The sequence below is a fragment of the Morus notabilis genome, unplaced genomic scaffold (assembly GCF_000414095.1).
Source record: "Morus notabilis unplaced genomic scaffold, ASM41409v2 Scaffold342, whole genome shotgun sequence".
In the NCBI taxonomy this organism is placed as follows: domain Eukaryota; kingdom Viridiplantae; phylum Streptophyta; class Magnoliopsida; order Rosales; family Moraceae; genus Morus; species Morus notabilis.
Window position 1 is genome coordinate 54,513 of NW_010366042.1, and position 12,493 is coordinate 67,005.

The 12,493-nt window shown below is 35.3% G+C and overlaps 3 protein-coding genes across 3 annotated transcripts; 1 reads left to right on the plus strand and 2 right to left on the minus strand.

Moving 5' to 3' along the window:
• Window positions 1-683: 683 nt before the first annotated feature.
• LOC21407079 (phosphoglycerate kinase) lies at window positions 684-5,881 on the minus strand. Its single transcript, XM_010109182.2, has 13 exons — window positions 5,722-5,881; window positions 5,575-5,621; window positions 5,182-5,458; window positions 4,479-4,822; window positions 4,070-4,355; window positions 3,782-3,849; window positions 3,162-3,410; window positions 2,868-2,943; window positions 2,480-2,556; window positions 2,323-2,372; window positions 1,926-2,010; window positions 1,445-1,543; window positions 684-1,196 (listed from the first exon to the last, which is right to left on the minus strand). Exons 1-13 carry the CDS (start codon window positions 5,879-5,881, stop codon window positions 963-965), a joined length of 2,052 nt encoding a protein of 683 aa, XP_010107484.1. The 3' UTR covers window positions 684-962.
• A 2,081-nt stretch (window positions 5,882-7,962) lies between these two features.
• LOC21407080 (membrane magnesium transporter) lies at window positions 7,963-9,970 on the plus strand. The gene is made up of 4 exons (XM_010109183.2): window positions 7,963-8,169; window positions 8,330-8,382; window positions 8,502-8,602; window positions 9,643-9,970. The coding sequence occupies exons 1-4, from the start codon at window positions 8,097-8,099 to the stop codon at window positions 9,734-9,736; spliced, it is 321 nt and encodes a 106-aa protein (XP_010107485.1). The 5' UTR covers window positions 7,963-8,096; the 3' UTR covers window positions 9,737-9,970.
• A 103-nt stretch (window positions 9,971-10,073) lies between these two features.
• LOC21407081 (transcription initiation factor TFIID subunit 8) lies at window positions 10,074-12,270 on the minus strand. Its single transcript, XM_010109184.2, has 2 exons — window positions 10,520-12,270; window positions 10,074-10,423 (listed from the first exon to the last, which is right to left on the minus strand). Exon 1 carries the CDS (start codon window positions 11,786-11,788, stop codon window positions 10,670-10,672), a length of 1,119 nt encoding a protein of 372 aa, XP_010107486.1. The 5' UTR covers window positions 11,789-12,270; the 3' UTR covers window positions 10,074-10,423; window positions 10,520-10,669.
• Window positions 12,271-12,493: the final 223 nt, after the last annotated feature.

Sequence of the window (12,493 nt, forward strand, 5' to 3'; positions counted from 1 at the left end):
AATCCCCACAATAAAAACACATTAAAAGCCCACGATATTTTAGGATTGCCCTTGTCAGCTTTCTCAATCAGATAATTTGTCCAAAGTTTGTCCAAGTTACCAGCACCCAAAAAAAAAAGAAAAAAAAAAAAAAAAAAAAAAAACCTTTTTATATATCTTAACTTGATCATCTCACTTAAAAAAAACAAGAAAAAAAAAAAGAAAATATTTACTTTAAAAAAAAAGGAAAAAAAAAAAGAGGAGAGGAAAATCCACTCCCGTTCATGCTTAGACAAAACAATCTAGCATATTTAGTTTGAGGGTTCAAACCACCATAATTTTAGTTCAAACTGTGAACTCTCACAAAAAATTAAATTTAAAAAATTCTATTACAGTGTTTTTTTCTAAACAAAATTTAAATTATAATTCAAATCACCTGGTTTAAACCCTCAAACCAAACAAGCACCAAGACTATTCTTGACTTGTTCTCTAATAACTCTACTTGTTATTATCCTCAAAAGGCTATATATTGCCCCTATTGATTGTTATCACATGTTTTCAATAAATTAATAGATTCATGTATTAACTCTGAGACTCACTGATTGATTATTATCATGCAATTTCAACCAATTATAAATTCACATGTCAACTCTGAGACCCACCGATTGATCATTACCACGCATTTTTGACGAATCACAAATTCACATGTCAACTCTGAGACTCACTAATTACGACATATGGTCTCCAAAAATCTTACTCTTACAGGTCACTCTCTAAGTTGGTTAATGGAGGTAACTAGCATTTTTCTAAGGGTACATCTCCTGTACCTGTATGCAACAACTCACTTGTATGTTATGAATGCCTAGATTATATGGCTTAGAAATATCAAATGTGGTCCCTAAAAGGCTATAGAAATGAACCTCATATAAATGACCTCTGAGAAGTACAAAGATATCTAGTTTGTTCCATTTGAAGAACCAGCTTCATATGTCAGCTCTTCCAATAAATTTAGAAAGAATTAGTCTGTACATTGGGGCGCCACGGTCCAACACGTGTTGTTCCCAATCCGACCGAACCCCAAATGGGTTCTCCTTCAGCCACCCTCGACTGGTCATGGCATTGCTCTCTTCATGCACAATGAGTTTGCCCTTGCCATACTTCAAGAACTCTTCTTTCATTCTCATTGAGACAGCCTCTATGTCAGATTGCAGAAAGACCTAAAAATTACAAGAAAAAAGTTTGTAAATAGTTTGACTATGCTTGAAAAAGAACTCCCTGGTTTTCAATATGAAAATCGCCAGCATACATTTCCCGATTTCCGCAATATCAACACTATACATTGTGAAGAATATTGTTACTTGAAGTGATTGGTAAAGAGAGCCAAAAAAAGGAGAGAAATCAAGCTAAACATTTCCTATCAATTGAAACCAGTTTACCAAGGTGAATTCCAAAACAATGTTTTCACCTTTCCATTAGGCGCAAGAAGTTCCACTACTGCTTCAACTAATGATCTCTGCAGCATTCTCCATCTATGTTCTGGATTGTTGAAATCGGGATTCGGACACTGAATTGTGAAAAAAATGAGATCCCACTTAAAAAGTAGTACAAGATAAATTTTCACTGATATAAATTTAAGACTGTTGGAAGAATCTACTCTTTACCCTAATCCCAACTTCATTATTGTAAATAGCAGTATAGTTGAAGTGTATCCCATGTTAGCTTGTTAAGTAGTTGTTAAGTATCCATTGATTGTTCAACAAAAGAGGAACTACTGATAACTTAAATTAGCACATTTTGCTTAAACACAATGTGTCATCTCGCCTTATCATGACTCGTGACGAGAGGAGGTGACAAGTTGATTTTTTAAAAGGAAATTACTTGGAACTCCTTGAACTGATTCTGAAGAGTGAAATAAAAGATGACAACCGCTGGATCTTACACTCAACCTGTATTGACACGAGAGTTAACTTTCCAGGGTAGCTAGAAACTAGAGAATGGAACGCGGACGTTGCATTTGTCATGATGAAGTACCTGATGTGGACAATGATGTTAAAGACAAAATATCTTAATAACTTGGATACTTCAACTTTCACCAATGTGATTAAGAAAACACTTAGATTCTGAACGAAAATATTAAGAAGAAGCAATTTTGGTGACCAGACACTCAATGAGAAGTTAGATATATATATATTTTTTAATAGTCTTGATCTTCCAAAACAAACAAGTATCAAATCTTAATCGTTGAATGCTTTTGTTCCCTTTCCCTAAAGAAGCTTAATGATTGAACTTGTGCCAAAACTCTGAAAGAAATAAAACAAAGAAATAAAGGTTACGGGTGCTTACAGATTTCTTATGCCAAGTCTATGGATGGAATCTAGACAACGTGTTACAAGCTGAAAGAAGATAAAAAAGCATTGATTAAAGACTGAAGGTAGAGAACATTGCACCAAGGGTGAAGACTCCGAGGAGGAAGAAAAAAGCAGGAGAGAAAAACATTTACCGTTTTGTTAATCTCTAAACCGAGATAGTTTAAATCCTTCCTTCTTTTAGACATTCCTTGAAGAAACAAGCCATTGCCTGTAATTAATTGTCAGTTGGTCAGTTAAGAACTAACAATTGCAACTAAGAATCTAAAGGACAAAAAAAATGTAAGAAGGGGCAATATAAAGAATTATTTGACATTTTGGTTTGCTTCTATTAAAACTTCCATGCATTGATTCATAGTTCTAAGAGGAGCTTATGTAATTTATTCTGTACTAGCTAACTGTGAGAAGAATGTCAATTCCTTTTCTTCTTCTTCTTTTTTCCCCCCTTTATGTACCAAGTACCAATATTAAATGAGGAAATTAAACAATGGGAAGCCAATAAATAAAAAGGGACCACCATACCACTTCCAATGTCAACTACCAAAGGCTTGGATGGATCAACATAGACTGTGTTCCAGTCGATATCAAATGGGTACGCCTGTAAGACAAACATTAAGTGACCTGAGTAATATCATAAAGATGAGCTTAATGTGATACTGGACCTTTTAGTTCAAAATATAACATATATTTAGGTCTTTTAGAGAAAGTTTATTGACATATGGTCCTTGTCATTGCCGACCATAAAGCTCAATCTGAGGCGAGATTTACTAAAATTGAAATCAAATATTAACTTACATACATAAGGATAATACATACTCTATCTAAGGCCATGACCCCTGGAAGCTTTCTTCCTTTTAGAAACTCCCATACAACAGAAGCATTGTAAACCATATTAGAAACAGAGAAACAACTTGATTCCTTGATTAGTGCTTCACATGCCATATTCCCAACAACAATCACATCACAATCTCTTTGAGAAAGTTGATTAAGAATTTGAGCCAGTTTAGAAGCTCCACTTATACAACTGCTCTTGTGGAATTTCACTGGACCAATCCATATAATTTTCTGAAATACATCGTGGGAACCAAAATAAGGTAAGTATGACGATGGAAAAAGCAGTAATAACCATGAGTTAAGTGAGTGCTTAACATTTTTGCAGTAATAAACAACTTTGTGGTGAATTTGGATATGTTATATGTATGATTTCTTGATTAGAGTGCACGCAAAACATTATACTCATAAAAAAATAAGACTTCAGATCAAGTTCAAGCTAAAGTGAAGCCACTAATTGTTACGCTATCCCTTTTTGAGCTATAAACTCTCATGTGCTAAAGGTGATTATCATGCAAATCCAATTGAGTGAAGAACATTATTTGGAAACCAAAACCAATAATATTCTACCTCATAATGTCATTTGAAAATAGTTTCAAATTTACCTTGCATTTTGTAAGCAAGGACTTTATTTCATCCAATGACACAGGCCCAATATCAACAGGTAACCACCCTAAAATAGGAAAAGTAAATATGAAGCATCCAAATATCAGAATTGCTGTCGTTTTGCAATTTCAAGCCATGTAACAATCCCAAAAGGTCAAATTATCAGATTTAGAAAATACCACCAATTTTATAGGGAAAAGGGATAAAATTAGAAAACATTTATAAGAGGACTAGTCATTTGGAAGCAAAACGGCATGATATACAATGTCTATGAACTGGAATCTCACCATCCATAATACCATGAGAAGGAAATATCTTCAATTGCGTTGGAAGACGATCATTCTTGCACCAAAAATCTTTGGGATATAGGAGTTCTACATTTCTACTTTGTGCAAACTGGACTATATCTAAAGCTTGTTTAAGTGAACCACGTTCCACCAGATTCAAAGGCACAGATAGCCCTAAGGCATGCATTATTTGAAAAGCCATCATTCCAACAAAGACTAGTCTCTCACATCTACAAGCTAAAAACCGCAAGGCGGCCGCTTTATCAAGTAGATTACCCCCTCCAATCTGCAAGTGAAAAGAAAAATGAAAACTTGTAATTCCAAACTTCCCTTTTCCTATTTAAAGAGTTGACTAAGACAAGAATTTGGAACGAAATGCATAGAAAAATAGCAACAAAAAGGTACACACAATTGCCACATAATGTTCTCTTTCAGATTCCTTAATGTTCCTAAGTTGATTTAGGCTTTCCTCAAAGTGAAAACCAGCTAGACAGGCATAGCAGAACCGAGTAACACCGACAGTGGATGCAAGAATCCTATGAGACTGGGAAAAGGAGTCATTGACAAAAATATCAACTCTGTACGACAATGCTTCAGAAAATTCTGGGCAATTAGCAACTTCCTCTTTGAACTCTGAAAGACTATCAAGAAGAAGAATATCTGCTTTCTCAAAGCTTTCCGTCCTTAATGATTTCTCAGGAGAAATGCATCCTACTGGAACAACCTTGTACTTCAACACAGATGACAGGAAATCTGAAAATATGAAAGCATTAACCAAATGCTACCTCCTATACAAGTGAAACATGTAAGAACTTCCATTCAAGAATCCTCGTAGCCATATTATCGAAAAAACTCACGTGTGTTGTGGTCTTATCATACAGATACCTTCCTATACAAAACACAAAAATCCCTTCAAACTTGAAATTTACTTCAAATCCCTCTCCTTAGTTGGTTAGATTAGGGAAAATTTCACAATTTCTCTCGTTCAGTTAAACATTGGGAGATCATCAAAAGAATTCTATCCAAACACCTTTAATAAGTATCAACTAAACATGTTTGCTAATTTTCAAATACAAGATCAAAATCAGGACTTGCTTTTTAAAACTGTATACCTGCAACAGACTCTGAAGCAAAGGGTTTTGACTTATTTTTCACACTCCAGTCACTGACTAGAATAATTTTAGCTCCGGCTTCATGTAAATACTTAATTGTCAAGAGGGCATTTGAAGCTGATTGAGAAATTTTCTCAGCCTCTTTCCCAAACAAAATGGTGGAATCAAACCTGACCAAGACAACTTTTTCAAAGAGCTCTCCCTTTGGAAATTTCCCAAGAGTTTGTACATAAGGTAAAGCGTTTGATTCTGATTCTTCTTCATTACAAGCAAAGGCCTACGACAAAAAAAATAAAATAAAATAAAATAAAAAATTCCCAGATATGAAATGAGATTCTAAACTCAATCCATTAACAAGAATTGCATTTCACATGTCTATAGAAATTAGTGTACCTTATTATCAAGTAAGCTCTCAACGTGATTAACCACCTTCAAAGTTCCTGCCAAAGAGAAAACTAACTTTCAAATTTACTCAAAATATCTTCATTTCCCATAATTTTTCTTCTTCTTGAAAAGTTTTTGGTTTGAGAAAGAAAAGACCTTGAGAGGAAGATTGAACACTGTGGCATTTGAGAGATTGGGCAGACTCTCCGGTAAACCAAAGTGGTGGTTGTTTCTGCAGCCTTGGCCAGTGGTGGGTTTTCAATTTGGATAAAAACAGTGGTTCTTGGGGTAAACTCAGGAGAAAAATCCGACCCATTTCTCTCGCTAATTCTCTCTTTTTCTGACTACCCCGTGTTGAATATATAGATTAATAACATTGCCAAAAGATAAAAAGGCTTTTTTCGTTTTGCTTAGAGTTGAGAATTTAAATTAAAAAATAAATTTATATAAAAAGAAATAATACAATAAAAAAAATTAAATTTAAATTTTTTTTTACAAAAAATATTACAGTAAAAACTTGACTCAAAACTGAGATTCAAACCAGTGAAACCAACATGACCAAAGAAAAGTCTAGATTGCAATTTACACCCCTTGAGTTTTATTTTCTTCACCTTGGTCCATAATACCGAAATTTAGATCTAAATTTCAATTTGCAACTCATGAGTTTTGAAGACGTTTGGTTCGTGAATTAAAATCATGAGATTAGAATCATTATCAATTTACGTGTATTTTTTGTGAGAGAAAACATTGTGGTGAACCATGAACCATGATTCAAATCATAGTATGAATCTCACCTTGGTCCAAATTATCTTTTTAGAGAGTAGAGAAAATTTAGGCATTTTATTTTCCGTGGAAGAATTTAGGCACGTTATTACATAGTCTCATTTAAATTTTTTTGCCTGTTAAATTTGAAAATTGATGAATTATTTTCTATGTAAATGTAACATAAAAATTATAAATATAGTATACTAAACATAACATATAATATAGTGTATTATATATAATATGGTCTATTTTGTTTTAAATAGTACTTTCAGAAATTATATTTTTACATATATAGTAAAAAAATAACAAACGTTTAATTTTTAGAAACAAAATCCTAACAATGTTGTGATTATTAAGTAAAAAAAAAATCATATAACATAAACCAACAATCAATTAAGTGTTAAAATTTAAAATATTATACTTGGTGTTGTTTGACATTAATTATAACGTTGCATTTGTGTAGTTACATATTGATAGACCTTGTGTCACGTTGGTGACATTTCTTTTATATCGGCTACGCTTTTAATGCGGAAGTTAGTTATTTAATGGGAGATTTAGTATTATTTTAAAATTCCTTAAAAGAACGTTACTTTTAAAATTTACCTTTCTTTATTATCTTGTGAATTAATACAAAAGTTTGTTATCGATAACTTACAAAAAAATAATTAAAAGTCATAAAATTTTTCGAGCTATATATTGGCTTTAGCGCCAATCACTTATTATTATTTTTCCAACATACTATATATATATAATTTAGTGCAAAAGTCAAAAGTATATCTCAGCAATCAGTTCCAAATACCTAAAAAAAAAATATTTACTTTACACAAGCATGAGACAATTTCCAAGTTATTTTAGAAAATTATGTTTTTTTTTTTTTTTTTTTTTTTTTTTTTTTTTTTTTTTTTTTTTTCTCTTTACTCCTATTCTCTTCTTTTTTGTTGGAAGTAAAAATAGAAGTCGTGTTTAGAATTGATCCCGTTTTTCTTTTTCACATTTTTTAAGAAAGAAAAAATGAACATTTTTAAAATAGTGTTTAGCGCAGTAAAGACAAAAAATGAAAATGAAAACGATTTTTTAGTTTAGTGTAAAATGAGAAAAAAATAAAAAATAACTTTTAGTCATTTTTCATTTTTTATTTTCGTTTTCTCCTCTCTCGAGCAGAGAGAGAGAGAAAGAAACATTAATGAGTTTTTTTTATTGAAAATAATCTCTTGATAAAACTACCAAACGCATTTTCAAAAATGATTTCTGTTTGAGATTGAAAACGTTTTCATTTTCATTTTCGTACAAAAAAATAAAATCATTTTAAAATGAGTTCCAAACACGCACAAAATTTCTTTTCAAATGTAATAATCCTAATCTAAGTAATACAGCCCTAATTTCGACTTTAAAGAACACCTAATTTTCAACTATTTAGCTAATTCACACTTAGATATAAAAACATTGAACATTGATAAAAAATAAAAAATAAAAAGAGGACAATTTGGGGGCAATACTGTGAAGAGGGTGCTATAATTCAAGCGAAAAGTGTAATTTCAATCTCTGTCTCGCTCTCTCCCCTTTTTTTATTCAAAATATTTGTATAAAACGACGACGTTTAACACTTAAATATCAGTAAAATTGAGTGAATTAGTACACAAATCAACCAAATATTCAATTCACCCTTCTTAGAGAGTCAGCCGAACAACCTCCGACGATTCCAAACCTCCCAATCTCGCCGGCCGACGATCGGAGATATTCAAGTTCTTACCAGATTCGATTCGACAATGAGGTTAGGCTTCTTGGTCGGCGTCTTCGGAGTCGTCATCCTCGCCCACGCCGCTATTTCGACGATCCGATGTGAGTCCCTCAATTCACTAAACACAATCGCAAATATTCGCGTTTTTCGATCGACAAGCAAAAAGTTGGAATCTTTTTCTTGTTTATAACGCTTCCTTTGCTTGAATTATGAACTGAGTTGGTTCCAAAGTCGTTGATTTGTTTCTTAATTTGCTTGTAGATCGGGGTCTGTTGAAGATTATGGAGGAAGAGTTTTATGGGCCTCCGGCGAATGTGAGTATCCATTTTTCGAGCTTTTTTTTTTTTCAATGGGTTTGATTTATTTTTATTCAATTTTTTCTGGGGTTTTTGTTTATTTTTTTATTTTTTTATTTTTTTTTTGGGGAGTACAGGTTATGGTGGAATTGCTTCTAGGGTTAGTTCTCTGTATGTGGGCGGCTCTTACAGTGCCGGGGAAATTCCTCTCAATACATCCCCATTCTGAAGAAAATAGGTATGGACTTTTTTCCCCTAAAGCTAAAATCTTTTGATTTGTTTTTTGTTTGATGAAATTTAATGTGAAGGTCAAAGATTGTATGGTAGTCACAAAGCTTGTGCCTTGTGCAAATCTATGTTAAATTGAAGCTAGATTGGTTACTTTTCATCTTAAAGTAGTGAACTTTGGGTATCTAATGTTGGTCTTTTGTTAGGGGTGAAATAAAATGGAATTTATGTTGTTTATCTTGTTTGTCAAAATATCATCTTTTCTTGTTTTTCAAACAAAAGATGCATTTGTACATAGTGAAGTTTCGCAAAAAGGAAACATGGACCTTGGAAGAGTTTCTTATTTGACACGGTACGGTCTCGGTCTCGGTCTGTACTTGAGTTGTCCATTTGACTCTTTCTAGCCAATCCAACTTCAGTTCATTGGTTTCTCATAGGCTATTATAAGCACTTATGTTTGTCAAAGTCAAAGCAAGTAGACGATTATATAGTATTGGCCTCCTACCAATTTTATTCATTGCAATCTTCTTTTTGATTATGATATTCTCTTAAAGTCTTGAATTTGCATCCTGTGGTTGAATTCTTCTCTTATTTGTCGAATCGAACTAGACCAATGCTGCTATTGTTGCACGTCAATGACCCTTGATTTTAAACCTTAAATGAGTTAGCCAAACTGGATCTGTATATATTTCTTCCTGATAGTCTGGATAATGCTTGCGGCATATCATACATTCGCCCCAGGACCACTTATGTAGAAGGTTACTCTAAAATATAGAGTGCCCTATTTCCGTGTTTGTTTTCTGCGCTGGGCGTTTAGATTTGTAGGAACCTTTTGAACTAGAATACCTTTCCGTGCTACATATTTAAAAAATATGCTTTCAATAAGGGTCTCATGCGTGAAAATTCTTAGTTGCTGTTCTTTTTGCCTTGTTTCTGACCCTCTGTACTGAGTTCATTTCAAGAAAAAATTGCTCATGTCAACTCCTCCAGTTTTTTTATAGACTGTTTAATGGAACTATTTACGTCTGGTTATGTTGATCTGCAATGCAGGATAGTTTCTCTACCAGCCAACCTTGACTTTATGATCTTCAACCATCGTGGCAAAGTGTTTCCGGTGGCAACGGATTTGAAGCTCAAACATTGAATTTTATTCAAGGAAAATCTTCTTGGGTTTAGGCCTGAAAGAAAAATGATTTCATGCAGCAAGTTATGATGCTTACCCTCTTCTTCAAGATGTTTTGGGTTAAGCTGTGTTTTTCCTTTATGCTTCCATGGATTTTGTTTCTGAACTGGTAAACTATGAGGAGGCTGCCTTCTGGAATTTTATAGAATGATAGAACAATTATACATTATTATTTTAGCTGCATTATTATGTTATTGTCACTTTTTTTTTTAAATAATAGAAATATTATTTTGTCACTTGACCAAATGAAAATGCTGCCACTGCCAGGGTGGAAAACAATCTATACAGTACATTACAAGAAGACCAGTTAAAAACAGGTTCCAAAGATATTGCAACAAGCGCAATAATGATGAAACAGATTATTCTCTGAATGGATCAATATTATCTTTTGCATGCTTACATGAATGTGCTACAAAATCTCATCTCTTTCTCATAAATCCAACAGCAAAAATACAAGATTCAATGAAAACCTGAGTTGGCAATCACTTTCACTACCTGTTTTAATGATTGCCATTTGGTTTCTATATTTGTACTTTGTGTGGTTTTGATGTCCCTCTCCAAGAGAACATGGTCAGTGCAACTAAAACTGAACAAACGCTAGCAAAAGCAATAGTTTTATTAGGGACACAACTTGTTTCACGCAAAGACCTGAAAGAGGGAACATATCCTTATCAGCAAAACTTTCATTGAAAAAAAATGGTTCGCAGGTCAAAGATGCAATAGTTGAAAAATACATTCACATACCTCTAAGAAAAAATTGTTAGAATGGGACTACAAGTAAGCAACTATAGAATTAACATAACAGTATATCCTCAACTTTTGACAACTCAGATCCCAATTCTAATATCAATTTCTAAAAGAAACAGAGTGCCCAAGTGAAAGCCAAGAATTAATCTACAATTGGTTGAGTTCCTGCGGATTTTCCATTGATTGCCTAAGAATAAACTCAGCCCTTCTCTTCTTATCATCTCTCTCTTCATCCCTCCCAAACCAAAATGCAGGCCTCCCAACAGCCTTCTTAAGGCTCAAATCCAGTGACTCGCCAAAATACTTCTTGGCCGTTCTGAACTTGAACTGAATAGCAGGCCTTGCTTCGATTCCGGGAAGAACTCTTCTCTCGTCCTCTCCATACTCCGAAAAACCACTTTTCTTCACGGCTTCAATAGCGGGCGCAAACGCCTCTAGCACCGAAGCATGGTCTCCCTTCCCCCTTTCGTCGAGGATCTTCCCCGGGAACACAATCGGAGAAACATCCTTCTCCCCCGGATGCAAAGGTGGTTCGAGGAACAGATTCCTTTCGACCTGCTTCGACTCATTCCCATCACCACCCACCAAGGGGGGAACTGCAGCCGATGTTGACGCACCCGCATAGCCAACGTTGCGGGCCAAACGCTGCTGCAAACTCAACAAAGACCTCTCAGCCTTCCTCCGCTGCCTCGCGTGCTCGAGCTTATGCAAGCGAGGTTCTGTGTTCCGCTCATTCCACATTGGGGAATGGATGTAAGTGTGAGGATCAGGTAGAGCCGGCAACCAAGTGGGTATGTGTTGACCGAGTGGGTTCTCCCCCATCTGTTCAAAACTCAGAATCAATCTCCGGTTCTTCAACACCGGAAACCTTGGCACCGGCTGTGCAAACGGAATCTCCTCGGCCGAATCCACGTACGTGGCAATCTCCTTCATCGCGCCCGATCTCACAAGACAATGCCCAACGTCCCCGGCTCCGGGAAATCCCTGCGACGCCTCCAAAACTTCCAAAGCCCTAATAATATCAAACACATTGCATTCCGTTCTTCCAGTCAAATTGGCGTAAGAATTCGCAATCTTTCCCAAATCACAAAGGTACCTGATGGCGATATTCGCGAGCGCATCCAAAGCTGACTCCTTCGAGCTCTGAAACCCGACGCTCTCGCATATCTGCGCCACCACGATCTTCGACACCGCCCTTCCGAAATCGTCTGCTCCGCCTCCGCCGTGCTCATTCACTCTCGTACCATTCGCTTCTCCATGGCCCATATTCAAACCCTCATATCACTCTTATCCTTTTCTTGGACCCGAAAATTGAATCCCATCAACTCCTCCTCGCCTCTTCTGCAATAATCCTCCACGACGGAACATAATCGTCAAGAACCGAATCTCCACTCCCGAAATTCAGCCTCCCAACAAAATCCCTAATTCAAAACACGCATTTCTCCAAGATTTTCCCACTCCCCTTTCTCGGCAGCCAAACAAGAAGTATCCACAGAACCGGAGCTCGCCGGAGAACTCGGGAAGATCCAGAAATGGCAAGACTCGAAACCGCAAAATCTCCAGAGTCAACGAACTTCACAGAATTCGAAATCGAATCAAACAGATTATCGAATTAACGGAGTCAAACCGTAGAAAACGATGAGAGAAGGAGTTTCAGGTGCTAGGGTTTTGATCAGTGACTGAAACAGAACACGAAATTGAAAAGGGAAAAACAGAGAAAATGAATCGAATTTGAAAATTCCAAAATCAAAAAGCAAAAAAAAAAAATAATAAAAAAAAAAACTGGATCTTAAACCCTGGTAAGACCCTAAAAAGGGATCAAAATAGAAGAAGAAGCAGAAGAAGAAGAAAGAGAGTGAAGAAGAGTTTCAAATTCTAGAGATTTGGGGCTCGTCTTCGGATCTATTTTATAGACCTTCGCTAAATTCCTTCCACCAATTGGAGCCCAATCACTTTCTCCACGCGCTCGAT